The sequence below is a fragment of the Macaca thibetana genome, chromosome 6 (assembly GCF_024542745.1).
Source record: "Macaca thibetana thibetana isolate TM-01 chromosome 6, ASM2454274v1, whole genome shotgun sequence".
NCBI lineage: Eukaryota > Metazoa > Chordata > Mammalia > Primates > Cercopithecidae > Macaca > Macaca thibetana.
This window is the reverse complement of record NC_065583.1, coordinates 40154547-40168856: the sequence shown is the minus strand read 5'-3', so window position 1 is coordinate 40168856 and position 14310 is coordinate 40154547. Positions and strand designations below refer to the sequence as shown.

Genomic DNA, 14310 nt, shown 5'->3' with positions numbered 1-14310 from the left:
GTATCTGATATTACAGAACTTCCTAATTTCTTTGTGCTAGTAGTCTGACCCTACTCAAAACCCAAGAGAAGCTAAGTAATTAAAAGGTAAGAATCCCAACAAGTGTTCACTTGACTAGTACCACTAGTCCTAATCCTACCGACTTGAGTGGAGTAAGGAAATGATGGAACAGACATCCTTCTGCTAAGGGACTCAATGAACAAGGTAGAGCAGGTTGAGCTCTCACAAAATCTTGCTGCTAAAGGTTAAAGCTGCAGAAGCTACAAAAATTCACTAATAAAGATGCAACTGGGTGAGTGCCATCTAGTGGACAGAAGAGAATCACAGGGAAAAAGAAAAAGACCCTTAGATCCTTCATGGGAAAGAATCAGCAGGCTTCCTGCTGAAACCTGAAGCAAAAAAATTATTTCAGGGCAGCAGACAGGAAAACCTATCTGTTATGGCTAACAGTTCTGACTTCTGGAACAGTAGTACTGGACCCACACAGTCAAATGCTAAGTAGAATACTGTTATTTTTAAATAAAATTCTCAGTTCTTAGTGAAGGTCTTACTTTTTAGCCAGAGTTTTTCTAAATTACTGCCATTAAATATTTGCAGAACTGTTCTGATGCTCACAGTTCCCATAACACACCTCTTACTTTAACAAGTCTACTGTTCAATATTGTTTCTGGAAGGAAGGAATAAACCTAAAAATAAAAGTCACTGTACTTAAGACATGAGTTATCATTCACCATGCTATGGTTCAAGAGGTGGTAGTGTAATGATCACATAATCAACAAAAGAGAGTAAGAGAAGAAATACAAAATGAAAAACTAGTTTATCTTGTACATACAAATAATGAGCTGCCTAAGGCTACTATAGCAATGAAAATGCTCGCTTGGAGAAAATGAAACAACAACAACAAAAACAGAAGTTTAACTACTGGACATGTTTCCAAGAAATTCAAAAAGAGTCAACAAAGAGTCCATGATAAAAGACTCCCTGCTGATCACTATAAGGAAAGTGAGAATGTGAAAAAGGACTAGAAGTTTTATGGCACTGCCTATCAAAAGTAAATTCAAAATATTCCCTGGCAGGGAATAAGTTAACTGAGTAAGTAAATTCTTCATTTATGGGAAACAAAGCCTTCAGAAACAAGACACTAATCCTTAAAAGAGAAATAATGTGTAAAAGAATCTGGAGTATAAAATTCTGGGACCAGTTCCTGTCTCTCAGCTCTTCTCTTGTAAAAAGGCACACATATTCTTGAACCATAATGAAGCAGTAACAAGAGACTTTTCACTACAGGAAGCAGATGTGCAGAATGAGGCAGGTGCTTTCTTCAATGCCCATTCTTGGAGGGGCCAGTAGATATACTGAAAGTTTTAGGTATCAATAGAACATAAGGGGGATACAGGCATGCTTAACAAATAGCAGAGTTGTGTTTAGCAAGCAAGAGAGGAAATAATGCAATATGATGAAAACCTAGTGTCCAAATAGCTTCATCAACACTGGCAACCACCTGGACTGAAATCATCTAAGCAGTGCTTCTACTAGATAAACATGTCTTATTTCTTCAACTGGATTAGTTCTGCTAGAGTTGAATATAGTCAGAATATGCTTTCTCTTTTATAACCCTAAATATCTAGTATCTCACTTACTTTCCCTAATCTATTATTGTTCCCTGTTTTCTACTCAGTCGCTGCCAATTCAAGGACATTGGTGTCTGAGTGAATGAAGTGGTTCCTGAAGGCAGTATATCCCCTTTCTTGCAGCTTTTGTCCGGATCTAAGCTTTCAGAGACTCGTAGGGCAAGTACATACACACTTCTGAGAAGTAGAAGGCTAGAGCAAGGACTTTGGAGTCACTCTTTAGGGTCTGAATTCTGGCTCTGACACTTTTTATATAGTTTGGAAAAAGTTATTTAATCTATGTCACTACTTCATCTGGAAGATGAAATATTTACAAGGTTGATAGAGTAGTTATCTATCATTTAATTATATCATCAATATCAAGACTATGAATGACAGACTTGGTAACTGACACTGGCTTCAGTATTCAAACTGAACTGGTTCAATATTCAATTCAGTATTCAAGAATTACTTTTAAAAAGTAGTAAGGATGGCCGGATGTGGTGGCTCACGCCTGTAATCCCAGCACTTTGGGAGGCTGAGGTGGGCAGATCACCTGAGGTCAGGAGTTCAAGACCAGCCTGCCCAACATGGTGAAACCCCATCTCTACAAAAATAAAAAGAATTGGCTGGACATGATGGTCGGTGCCTGTAATCCCAGCTACTTGGGAGGCTGAGGCAGGAAAATCACTTAACCTGGCAGGCGAAGGCTGCAGTGAGCCACGATCACACCACTGCACTCCAGCCTGGGCGACAGAGCGAGACTCTCTCTCAGAAGTAAAAAAAAAAAATAGTAGTAAGGATGAAGATCTTTTTCTGAAATATAAATACTAGAGATGTTTAAAGCACTGGAAGTAAAGTATACTTGCTGTGATACTGAGATCTGGGTCTTCTGAGTGCTTGCAATTTTTGAGAGTTTGAAATTCCTTATCTGACATAAATCTAAACTCTAAATAAGAAGCACAAAGATCTCTTACTAAAGTTTTCTTTTTATTGGCCTTTTGTGAATAAGGGGGCCACTTTGGTATTTTAAAAAATACTACTATATCCCAATTCACAATGAGAATATAATGCCAAGGAAGACCACTAAACTGTATAAAACCCAACTAGAATTAATAGGAATAAAAATGCACAGAATAAAAGGATGGGGATTGGGGTGGGGGGAGAAAAGAGGCCCAGTCAGTATTCATTTGCAATGGCACTAAGAGTGCAGAGCCCAGACTCAAGAAAGAAACTTATGCCAGAGGCCAACATAGGGATTCCGTGAACTTACAAATTAGAAAATCATTTAATTTTGACTTTGTCAACTAGTCTTTATTGATACACTAATACAGTATATGTGGTTACCATCACAATATTTTAATTAAGAGAGTGGAATTAATCCCGTAGGCTGGACTTTGGCACGGAAGGTGACCGTTTTCTTAGAAGAAAAGGCCATTTTGACCTGAATGATAGGGCAACAAGACAGATCTGAGCATTATGGTCTTATACTCCTAGATACACACACACACTCATATGCAACTAGGGGCCACCAAGGCACCTCGAAATCTGTTAGACTCCTTATTAGAACAAGGTGCTTCCATCAGATCACTTAAGGAAAAAATAAGAATTGCCTGTAAAAGTACTAACTGACTAGGGGGAGGCAGGGAAAATAAATGCTCCAAAGTTGCACTTAATTTTCATCACTAGGGTCATAGTAAGTCTCTAAACAAACAAAACTGCTGGAAGAAGATGAAAATATGAAATTATTGGGTTATAATTATCATTATACATGACAAGATCTTTTAAATACTATCTCTCTCAGAAGTAACTACAAGTACACTATCACAAGGCAGCACAAAACCACAAGAATTAGGAAGTGAAGAAAGAAGAGAGCAAGGTAGATCAGCTCTTCTAAACTAAAAGGAAACATATGAAGGCTAAAAAACAAAAGCAAGAATTTATATAGAAAAAAATGGACCAGAAGTCAAGACTCCTGGTTCTGATCACATAACCTTGGGAAAGCTACCTAACTGTTCAGAGTCTATATATGCTACCGAATGGAGATAATACACATCCTGCCTGTCTCATAAGGCTTCTTTGCATATCAAATAGGGTAATATATGTTAAGGCACTATGAAAATTGTAAAACAGCACAAATGTAAGGTAACAGTATTATTACCTACATTGTCCCTCACCTTCTAAAGAGATTAAGTATGTTGTAGTTTAACGTGAAACAAACTTTCTTCCCTAATAGTTAATGCCAAAGCTACTGGTCCTTTTGAACTCCAGGGGAGGAAAAAAAAACTAAAAAACCAAAAAACAAAAAACACCTAGCAAAGACAAGTCAACCCTCAATCTCTGGTCTCAGTTTTCTAATTAGAAATTCCTTTATATCTATTTCATCTTTTTCTCTAATATTCAAGAGACCAAACTAAAAGGCTCTTTTGTATTCTTACCTTTGGAAGCTGCAGGAGCAAAGTGCCAGGAGAGAGAAGGCATCCAATATTGGAAAGAAATGGAAGAAAGGGAATCACATATGGTTCTTTGTTACTATAGACAGTCACTCAGCCACCCAAACTGTTAAGACTCTATCCAACCCTTATTAATTATGTACTTAGAACTGGAAATTGCAAGTTAAGGCAATGACAGAATCTGTTCAAAAGTATCATCAAAATGGGCCCAAATCAAGCTCTGTCACTTTAATCTCATATCCCTACAAGTTATACTGATACGAAATACCTACATACAACAGTTCTCTTTCCCAAACCAAGTAACTCCATAATATTTAATATAAAAACATATTTTCTTTCTTTTGAATGGGAAAACCCATCGGTCTTCCATCCAACGTACCCTTTCTATCCTCACCCAGGGAAAGGAAGGGAATAGGAAACCTAATGAAAAAATATTCTAAACCCTACACTGGACCTTTGCATGAAAGAGGAAGGTACTCACTCTTGGTCTGGGCAGAGAAGGTAAGGGTAAGTTTGGCAAAAAGTTCATTGTTCTCAAAGCGGTCCTCCTTCACCTTTGTCCAGAAGCAGTCCTGGGAGAGGTCCTCAGCCACAAGCTGTGGATAAAGGCAGGGTGTTAAGAATTAGTAAACTGAGCCCTGTACTTTTCATCCTAGAAAATGGATAAGGCTGTAAAATAGGTGGCTGGCTGATTATCAGCAACGTCTCACTAAAATAAGATTAACTTGAGGCACAGAATAGCTGCAGTGGGATTAGGAGAGGATACTTCCAGTTTATTTGTTAATTGGTGATTATTCAAGAACTAGATTCATATATACTACGTATCCTCCTCCTAACTCCATATCCTCTAGCTTCATAAGCATTAAGTCTTTATTTCAGAGAAGTTTTGCTCATCATCATATTTTTCCCACCAGTTTGGCTAACTGTGCCAAATTTGCTCATTTTATGAGCAAATCCCTAAGGTCCTTTATATTAACTTGGTTTCTAGAAGCAAAAGGCTAACTCAGAATCACAGGCATCTCAAACACATCATGGGAACAATACTGTGCATGCAAATATGGCCTGTGTAGGCCAGGCGTGGTGGCTCACACCTGCAATCCCAGCACTCTGGGAGGCCAAGGTGGGCGTATCACAAGTTCAGGAGTTCGAGAGCAGCCTGACCAACATGGTGAAACCCTGTCTCTACTAAAAATACAAAAATTAGCCGGGCATGGTGGCACACGCCTATAATCCCAGCTACTCGGCAGGCTGAGGTTGCAGTGAGCAGACACTGTGCCACTGCACTCCAGCCTGGGCAACAGAGCGAGACTCCCATCTCAAAAAAAAAAAAAAAAAAAAAAAAAAAATGGCCTGTGTAACTCACATCCTGTGGAATTGGGGTAGGAGAGTGGATTCATAAATCCATGACTTTGGGATCAGCACAATTATCAGTAGTTTGCGGACTAGTGAATGATTATTATCAAACCGTGTTATACCATGGTATTCAAAGTCTCAGAGAAAAGGCAAAAAACATTAAGTATAAGTTAAGATTAAATTCAGAGTACAGGGTTCACAGAACTCTCCATGGTGATGTATGGAATAAAGAAGATGCCTAATATCTGCTGAATAAACATAAGCATGAGTGAAACTTGAAGACAGAAAGATGTAAGCCCTAAGGAAGGCGCAGCCCATCCATGCACAAAATACAAAGTAGAAAACTGAAACTGTTTCTCAAGATTGACTGGTGAAGAAATAGACAGAAACTCTTACCTTGGACCAGTTTGGCCTCCGGAGCTGCACCTCTGGCTTATAAAGCTTTTTGGGGGTTAATCCAAATGGCAGAACTGGGGCTGTAGAAGCTCCAAATCCAAATGGGGGAGGTGGAGGCATACCCATTCCAGGTGGAGGTGGAGGAATGCCAGGGCCTCCAGGAAATGGAGGAGGTGGAGGGATTCCAGGACCACCAGGAAGAGGGGGAGGAGGAGGTGGCATTCCTGCTCCTCCTGGCAAGGGAGGAGGTGGAGGGGGGATTCCAGCATCCCCAGGCAAAGGAGGGGGTGGAGGGATGCCAACATCCCCAGGCAAAGGAGGGGGTGGAGGGATGCTAGCACCCTCAGGCAAAGGAGGGGGTGGAGGGATAGCAGTACCTCCAGGTAAAGAAGGGGTTGAGGAGATGCAAACACTCCCAATCAAAGGAGGTGGAGGAGGAGGAGGAGGAGGAGGAGGAGGAGGAGGAGGAGGAGGAGGAGGAGGAGTGGTACTATCCCCAGGAGCAGGTGGTGGCGGAATAATAGTGCCAGAGTCACCAGGTAAAGGAGGGGCCGGGGAAGCAGCAGCACTACTAGGAACAGAAGGAGCTACAGTAATAGCCGCTGCAGAGAGGGAAGCCATTTCTTTCTTGGCATCTTCCAGTTCCTTTGTCAGCTTGGCAACCTACAGAAATAACATCAATGTGAGTACTTCTCACCCCACTTCAGGGACTACTGGGCCTGGAAGGAACCTAACAAATGACTTAATCCAAACTTCTCATGTTACAAATGGAGGAACTGAGGAGTCAGAGAAATGATATGATCACCTAAAGTCACACTGCTTAGCAGCAGAGCCAAAACTAGAATTCAGGTCTTCATGTTCTTAGTTCAACATGCTTTGTATGCTTTGTATTAAGACGACGATTTCAACTTTTATGTTAAACTCTCCCTTGATTCGAAAATGCAAAGTCAAGTAAATCAAACGTTCTAGTTATATAACTAATATATGTGCTATACAGATGATTATATAACCACACAAGTAATCAAGTTATCAGATACTTGATTTAAAGATCATTTAAGTATTTACTACTGCAAAGAGAGTATATAAGGATAAATCTGTGCAGAGATGACTAAAGTAACAGGAAATTAGCCAATTTTTAACAGTTTAGTTTTTATTCCTAATTTATTAGAAGACTTATTACCTTTATTTCTGGGTGGTAATGCAACTTACTTTACTCTTAATGTTTTTCTGTATTTTCCAGATTTTCTGTCTTATGTATTACTTACCCTCAACACAAACCAAAAACCAGTATATTATTTTTAAAATATGCACCATGTAACTAGACTACCTATTAGTAGCTGAACCCTCCCTAGGAGTAAGATGACTGACTCCTGTTCCAAGTCATGTGCATCCAGAGATTACAGGTCACTCTGCCTTCCCTGCTCAGGCATTACCTCTCCTGTGAGCTGGGACACCTCTGCTTCCAGGTCCTGTTTCTCTGTGGCAATTTGTTGCTTTTCAGAATGCAGTGCATCCTTTTCTCCCTGAAGATCTTGAAGCTTCTGCTCAAAGTCACTTTCCAGCTTTTTCATTTCCACCTGTAGCTCATGTCGGGCTGTTAACTCTGAGTCCAGCTAGAGAAAAAACGAATCAGGCTCCCAGCAAGCTCTCCATCTCAGTAAGCAGCACAGTATTATTACCCATAATTCCCCCCACCTCCTCTTTTGCCTGGGGGTGCTGGAATCCCCTCCCCCTACCATCTCCAGTTCTGGGCCAATACTTGATCTACAGAGCTCACAAATCCAGGCCATGCTTGGGGAAAAAAGCACCATGATTCTGATCTTAAAATCAAGGTCTGGCTGTGCACGGTAGCTCACACCTGTAATCCCAGCACTTTGGGAGGCCGAGGCAGGTGGATCACCTGAGGTCAGGAGTTCGAGACCAGCCTGCCCAACATGGTGAAACCTCACCTCTACCAAAAATACAAAAATTAGCCCGGCATGATGGTGGGTGCCTGTAATCCCAGTTACTTGGGAGGCTGAGGCAGAAGAATAGCTTGAACCCGGGAGATAGAGGTTGCGGTGAGCCGAGATCACGCCACTGCACTCCAGCCTGGATGACAGAGTGAGACTTTGTCTCAAAAAAATAGAAATAAAAATGAAAATAAAACAATCAAGGTTAAAGGAGAGGGGAATCGGTTCATTTCCATAGATTCCCTATTTTTATAGTTAAAAACAAATAATAAGATTTTAAAGGTATTTAAATAGGACAGTCATGATAGTACAATCCCAATATTCTCTAGGATCAAAACCCTATTAACCACAATAAGAGTTCTTAACAACTGAAGAGAAAAAGATAACTCTGACATCCTCTAGTTCTACTGTTCTAAGGACCCTAGTTCCTATTGTTCTAAGCGTAAGAGGCCTAAAATGCCAAGCAAACCTGAGAGTGCCATTACTATTATATGAGTATCATCTGTCTTTCTTTTCCTGCCCAGTAGCCCAAGAACTGCGAGCCCGCCACTAGAGCTCCTCATGAAGACATCCATATCATTTTCTCCAATGACTAACCTACACTGGAAAGGTTTCCCCTGGGCACTACACTATTGGGTGCTAAACGCTTCCAAAATACCACAGAAAAAAAACTGTCTCACAGATCAGGAAAACAATAATGCTCAAAGAAAGATATACTCAAACACATGTTTTTGGTCTCTCATATGCACCTGCTTTTCCAGCTCTGCAGCTTTGGCTTCAGATTTCTCCACCTTTGTCTTATCAATCATTTGATCTGAAAAGAAGAAGAGTCAGTAAGTAAAGCTCCTAATTCTCTTGGTCTATTTATTTCATACCTAAGCCCTTCCAAAGAACAGTCTTTTTGATCATTTTTATTATCTTTCTTAATGTTCTGTACTAGACAAAGACATGAAACTTTCGGTTAAGTTCAACATGTAATCTGAGTGTGTGGTAAGGCCACCATGCTGGGTGGCATGAAGAATGCCTATGAGTGATACTTTTGACTCTCTGAGACCACCAGGAGTTCCTGCAAAAGGTGCTGGTGTGTGTTTTATGTAAAAATAAACTACAGACCTATAGATTCCTAGCAAAAATGCTGGTTATTAAACCTAAGAAACGACAAAAATGGAAGTATCTGGGGACTGGAAAGGTATCTTCTCTGACATTTTCACTGAAACAAGATGCAAAATGAAAGGAAGAAGCAATACTTGGGAGAGACAGATAGAAGAGTATGCTTACCAATTAATCCCTCAATCTCAATCTGGAGGTGACGGCACTTGAAGTCAGGATCAGCCCCATTCTTGTGCAAAACTATCTGGGAAATACATTCTTCAATCAACTTATAGTACTGAGGTCTACAAGAGAATAAAACAGGGTCACCAAAGGAAAATCAAAATATAATTTTCAGAAGTACTCAGGACCAAGAAAACTGCTTTGACAACTAAGAGACCTGGAAAAATTTTTGTAAAGTTAATACAAGTATCACCGCCATGCTAAGAAAACTCCTTTTTCCACATCAGCTACCCTACCCCATCTACTTCAGATAATCAAAACTTCTTGCCATCTGCTCCTAGTGCCAACACTTTCCCATCTAAAAATTTGGGTTTGATCCTTCCTGTGATGGATAGTGCTATTGCTAAATCTATACTTCTAGGAAACTAGAAAGAATTTTAAATTGCCACTTCTCTTTGCTATCATCTTCATCCTATTTACCTACTCCCCTCCAAAAACAGAAGGGCATTTCACCTTATACACTGTGACCTCTTCCATAGGGATGTCTTTGAGTTGGATTAAAGAAATAAGACAACTTCCTTTATTTCTGTGACTAATGAACCCTCATCTTGGGTCTTTTTTACTTTCTCCCTTTATAGAACAATCTTTGAATTTAAGGAACTCACTCTCTCCACTTAGGCTCGAATTCAAAACTTCCCATAAGCACACCATCTTACCTGGCCTCATAGTCATTTCGGACCAAGAGTAAGTGTTGCAGGATGGAAAGGAAGTGTGGCTCTGCCTTTGAATCCTTCACTGTGTTTAAGAGAATCTGAAAGACTTCATTAAAGTCAGTGGAAAAGGGGAATAGGCTAAGGAAAGCAAATATGTAGAAATTATGTTTGACAGGTGGCTTATTTAACTCTTGAAAAAGCTAGGGAAAAGTAGCAAGACACTACTTCCATTCTACTGGCTGTTCTTCCTGTAAACATCACCAGAAACTTTAAGCTCTCTAAAACGTTCTTTAGTCAAGGGACCAGTGAGTTGGGTGGTACTATACACACAGAGGTTTCCTAGTAAGTAACTGGCTTGAAGATCAGGCAGTAGACAGAAACTAAGAGGTAACTGCCTCAAAGTCACTTATTGAAAATATTAACAGGTAACTAAATTACTCCCTCTGTCAGTTCAAACATCTCTAAAAGCCAGTTCTACATCTTAGTAAGCTAAGCTATCACATTCTAGGAAGCTTACAGATTTTTATGGCTTCCATGCTCAACAACCCTCAGATCACCTTTACTGATTTCCCTGGTCTATGATAAGGTAAGTAAAGCCAGCAGCAATAAAAATACATCTGCCTTATTTAATGAGAAGACACATAAGACCGATGCTCTGTTCTGAGTCATCATCTCCCAAACCATTCCACACAGGGATCAGGGAACTAAATACAATGAATGTCTCATCTGTCTTGAACCTAGTCAGTAAAAGGATATTCCATCTCCATGCGAATGTCATCCAGCCGTCCCTTCAGGTCATAGGAATCCTCTTCCCCTTGTTCATCAAACACATTTAGTTGCACTCTCATATCTTCGTTTTCAATCTCTCGAAGGTCCTATCAACAAAAGTAGAAGTTAGGGAAACCCAAAAGTATCCTCTGTGGTTAGAAACCTAAGCTTTTCAACCTGGTTTTTAATTGAAAACCAGAATTATCCCAGGGATGACTGGAGCTGTAGAGCAGGAAGGAACCAGTCTAGCCTTTCTAATGAAGTGTAATATCTTACCTGCAACACCTGATGTAGCCCCAAGCGCATCAGTTCACTTCTGATGTGAACTCGGAAGTCAAGTTCCTCAGCTGGTGTGATGAGAGCATTGATCAGCTGTAGGCATCCAACCTAAAAAAAGAAAATTCAGCAGCTATGTCAATGCTAACTCCTGGAGATCAAGAATCCATTTTCTTTACATGCATTCTTAGGTCCCCAAATACAACTTGAAAGACACAGTCCAAAAACTCTAAAAATGACTTTTCTACTATAGCAATGAGACCTGGTTTGAGTACAGAACTGGAGAGCCTAAAACTCTAAATGGATTCCAAGGATTTGACAGTATGTTATTGTAGGTCTCGGTTTTCCTAGATTGTAAATATACATCATGCCTTTTTCCATCTCATAATGAGGAAAACAGTTCATTCTTTACCTTCTTAGAAAGAAGGTTCATCATTTTCCCTTCATAACAGATTCTGAAATGTAAAATATATAGTTGGGAGTCACTCTATGTATTTTATTAAAAGGTCAAATGGATTTGTCTGTCCATCTTGAATTCTATTATCGGGCCCAGTTTCAGGGGCTATACATGCCTTCAATGCAATAGTGGTCCCACTTTTTAATCCATCCAGTAATGGCTGGAAACGTTCCATTTCATCCATCTCAGCTCTTTCTGTCATTGCCTCCAAAACCCTTTCATTCCTGCCCAAGAGAAAGGAAATGGAGAGAACTTTCCAGGTACTCTAACACAAATTAGTAGATTACACAGGGGCACAGACCACTTAGGAAACAGGACATTATTAGTGTTCCAGATTTCTCACATTATTATTGTCACCACTCAGTTTCCAGAAACTGATGAAAGCTAAGGACCATCTCTTCAGGGAAATGCATTCCCTACAATCCATCCCTAGGCTCCTATCCATAAATACCAAATCAAGTGCCCTGTTCCATGAAGTATAAATTGATACAACTTTTGGAGGGACATTTAACAGTACTAATCAATTTCTCATGCATGTAACATATAGTCTACTTCTAGAAATGTATCCAATATACGTGCATAAATGTGAAAGAAGATATGCACAAGGATGTTCACTGCAGTATCATTTGTAAAAACGATCACCTAGAACAGATACAGAAATCTGCTTTAAAAAATATCTGTAAGTTGGCTAGGCACAGTGACTCACGCCTGTAATTCCAGCACTTTGGGAGGCCGAGGCAGGCAGATCACAAGGTCAGGAGTTCGAGATCAGCCTGGCCAATGTGGAGAAACCCCATCTCTACTAAAAATACAAAAATTAGCCAGGCCTGGTGGCGGACTCCTGTAGTCCCAGCTACTTGGGAGGCTGAGGCAGGAGAATCACTTGAACCCGGGAGGAAGAGCTTGCAATGAGCCGAGATCGCACCACTGCACTCCAGCCTGGGGAACAGAGCGAGGCTCCGTCTCAAAAGAAAGAAAAAAAAAAAATCTGTAAGTCCAGCAACAGGGAAATTGTTAAATAAATTATAGGCCATACATACATGTATATGGAATACTAAATAGCCACTAAAGATAATAAGGTAGATCTGTAAGTATGGACATAGAAGAAATGTCCAACATCTATTATTAAAAAGAAAGAGGTTGAAAAGAATGATTAAGCTTTCGTTAAACCAAATCCCTCTTCAATAATAAAAATCTATCCTATATATGCAGTTGGTTTTATAGGCATAAGTGTCATTCCTCAGCTCTTAAGATACTATCTTTTGTGGTAGCAGATGTCTAGAATCAAGGGAATGCAATATGTTTGTCTATGCTTAGAAAACTTTCTATGAGACTATTCCATGCCATTAACAGTCATTGTCTCTGCAGAACAGGATTTGGCAAAGGGATGAGGCGGTTAAATTTTACTTTATATACTTCTATATTGTTTGAATTTTAAAAATAACATTGTGTCACTTCTGAATTTAAAAAAAAAAAAAGAATAGTAAAAAGAAACCCTCATCCTAGACAATACAGACATTAATGGTGATATGGGAGACATTTTGCTATACCTCTGATAACCAGTGGAACATTCAGGATAGCACCCATCACTTAACAATTGTTCTTAAATGTTAAGATTCTTAGTGTTCACTTCTGGGAAGAAACACAATCTTACCTAGTATTTATGACCGACGGGATACCCAACCAACTCAATTGTCCTCTAAACTAAGAGAAAATGATAAAATTGAAAATGGAGAAGAAAAATGATTCTAGTCACATACATGTCCTCTGGCTGTGGTAGAATACAAAGAGCAGAAAGCAGCTTAGCTGCATCAATCATCATGTTGGGAACAGCAGGATCCATGGCTCTGACCAGCAGTAGGATTCCTTCTTCTGTCTCCAGCATGGTCTTGATTCCAAACTGGTAGGGCCAAGAACAAAGAAAGGAGTCTGAAAGATGATAGCATCTAACTGGGGACAAGTTTAGGGGTTGGGTTGTTATGGGTTGAATGGTGTCCTCTTAAATTCCAGTGTTGAAGTCCCAACCCCCAGTAACAAAATGTAACCTCACCTGGAAATATACTCATTGCAAATATAATTAGTCAAGCTACAATGAAGTCATACTGGGGTAGAATGGGTCCTTAATCCAATATGGCCAGTGTCCTTATAAAAGGAAGAAATTTGGATACAGATACATACAGAGGGAGAACACCATGTGATCACACAGGCAGAAATCAGGATGATGCATCTACAAGATAAGGAGTGCCAAGGATTGCCAGCAAGCTACCAGAAACTAGGAGGGGTATGGAACATATTATCACACACAGCTTCAGAAAGAACCAACCCTGCTGATACCTTGGACTTTGAAATTCTAGCCTTTCTAGAATTGTGAGATAATAAATTTCTGTTAAGACACCTAATTTTGTGGTACACTAGAAAACTAATACAGGGGTAGAATACTTTTCCCAATATACTTAGAGATGAACATACCAAACTAATTTTCTAGGAGGTACGACAGAATTAGATGTCTTCCAAGAATAAAAGTCTTTGGTTTATATGTTTCTTGTTAATTCTCTTCCTCCTAATCCAATGGAATAAGTTAATTACAACAAAATTAAACAACGAGAGAGATTTGTCCTCAGAGGCACATGATTGTGGGCTCCCTGGGTTGAATTACTAAACAGACAAAAAGAAGATAAAAATGGAGCACCAGTCTAGAAGAAAAAAGAAACAGGAAATAAAGCAAATATTGCACAAAAAGTAACTACAGGTCAGGAAATTCAAGAATTAGCAAAAGAAAGTAAAGAAAGAGAGACTGGGCACCATGGCTCACGCCTGTAATCCCAACTAATCCCAGCACTTTGGGAGGCCAAGGCAGATGGATCACAAGGTCAGGATATCGAGACCATCCTGGCTAACACGGTGAAACCCCGTCTCTACTAAAAATAAAAAATAAAAAAATAGCCGGGCATGGTGGCGGGTGCCTGCAGTCCCAGTTACTTGGGAGGCTGACGCAGGACAATGGCATGAACCCGGGAGCTGGAGCTTGCAGTGAGCTGAGATTGAGCCACAGCACTCCAG

At 40.0% G+C, this 14310-nt stretch overlaps 2 protein-coding genes across 3 annotated transcripts in view; one reads left to right on the top strand and one right to left on the bottom strand.

The window, feature by feature from the left end:
- Nucleotides 1-14310, top strand: part of RELL2 (RELT like 2) — a 347299-nt gene that overhangs the window by 272122 nt on the left and 60867 nt on the right. The window lies entirely within an intron of this gene.
- DIAPH1 (diaphanous related formin 1) overlaps nt 1-14310 on the bottom strand; it is a 105883-nt gene that overhangs the window by 53681 nt on the left and 37892 nt on the right. For both annotated transcript variants that reach the window (XM_050794955.1, XM_050794954.1), the window contains 11 exons: nt 13011-13150; nt 11366-11474; nt 10794-10904; nt 10506-10624; nt 9753-9869; nt 9043-9158; nt 8514-8578; nt 7246-7425; nt 5813-6475; nt 4545-4659; nt 4049-4057 (listed from right to left, as the gene is read on the bottom strand). In XM_050794955.1, the coding sequence (XP_050650912.1) occupies nt 4049-4057; nt 4545-4659; nt 5813-6475; nt 7246-7425; nt 8514-8578; nt 9043-9158; nt 9753-9869; nt 10506-10624; nt 10794-10904; nt 11366-11474; nt 13011-13150 (1744 nt within the window). The remainder of the gene's footprint in view (nt 1-4048; nt 4058-4544; nt 4660-5812; nt 6476-7245; nt 7426-8513; nt 8579-9042; nt 9159-9752; nt 9870-10505; nt 10625-10793; nt 10905-11365; nt 11475-13010; nt 13151-14310) is intronic.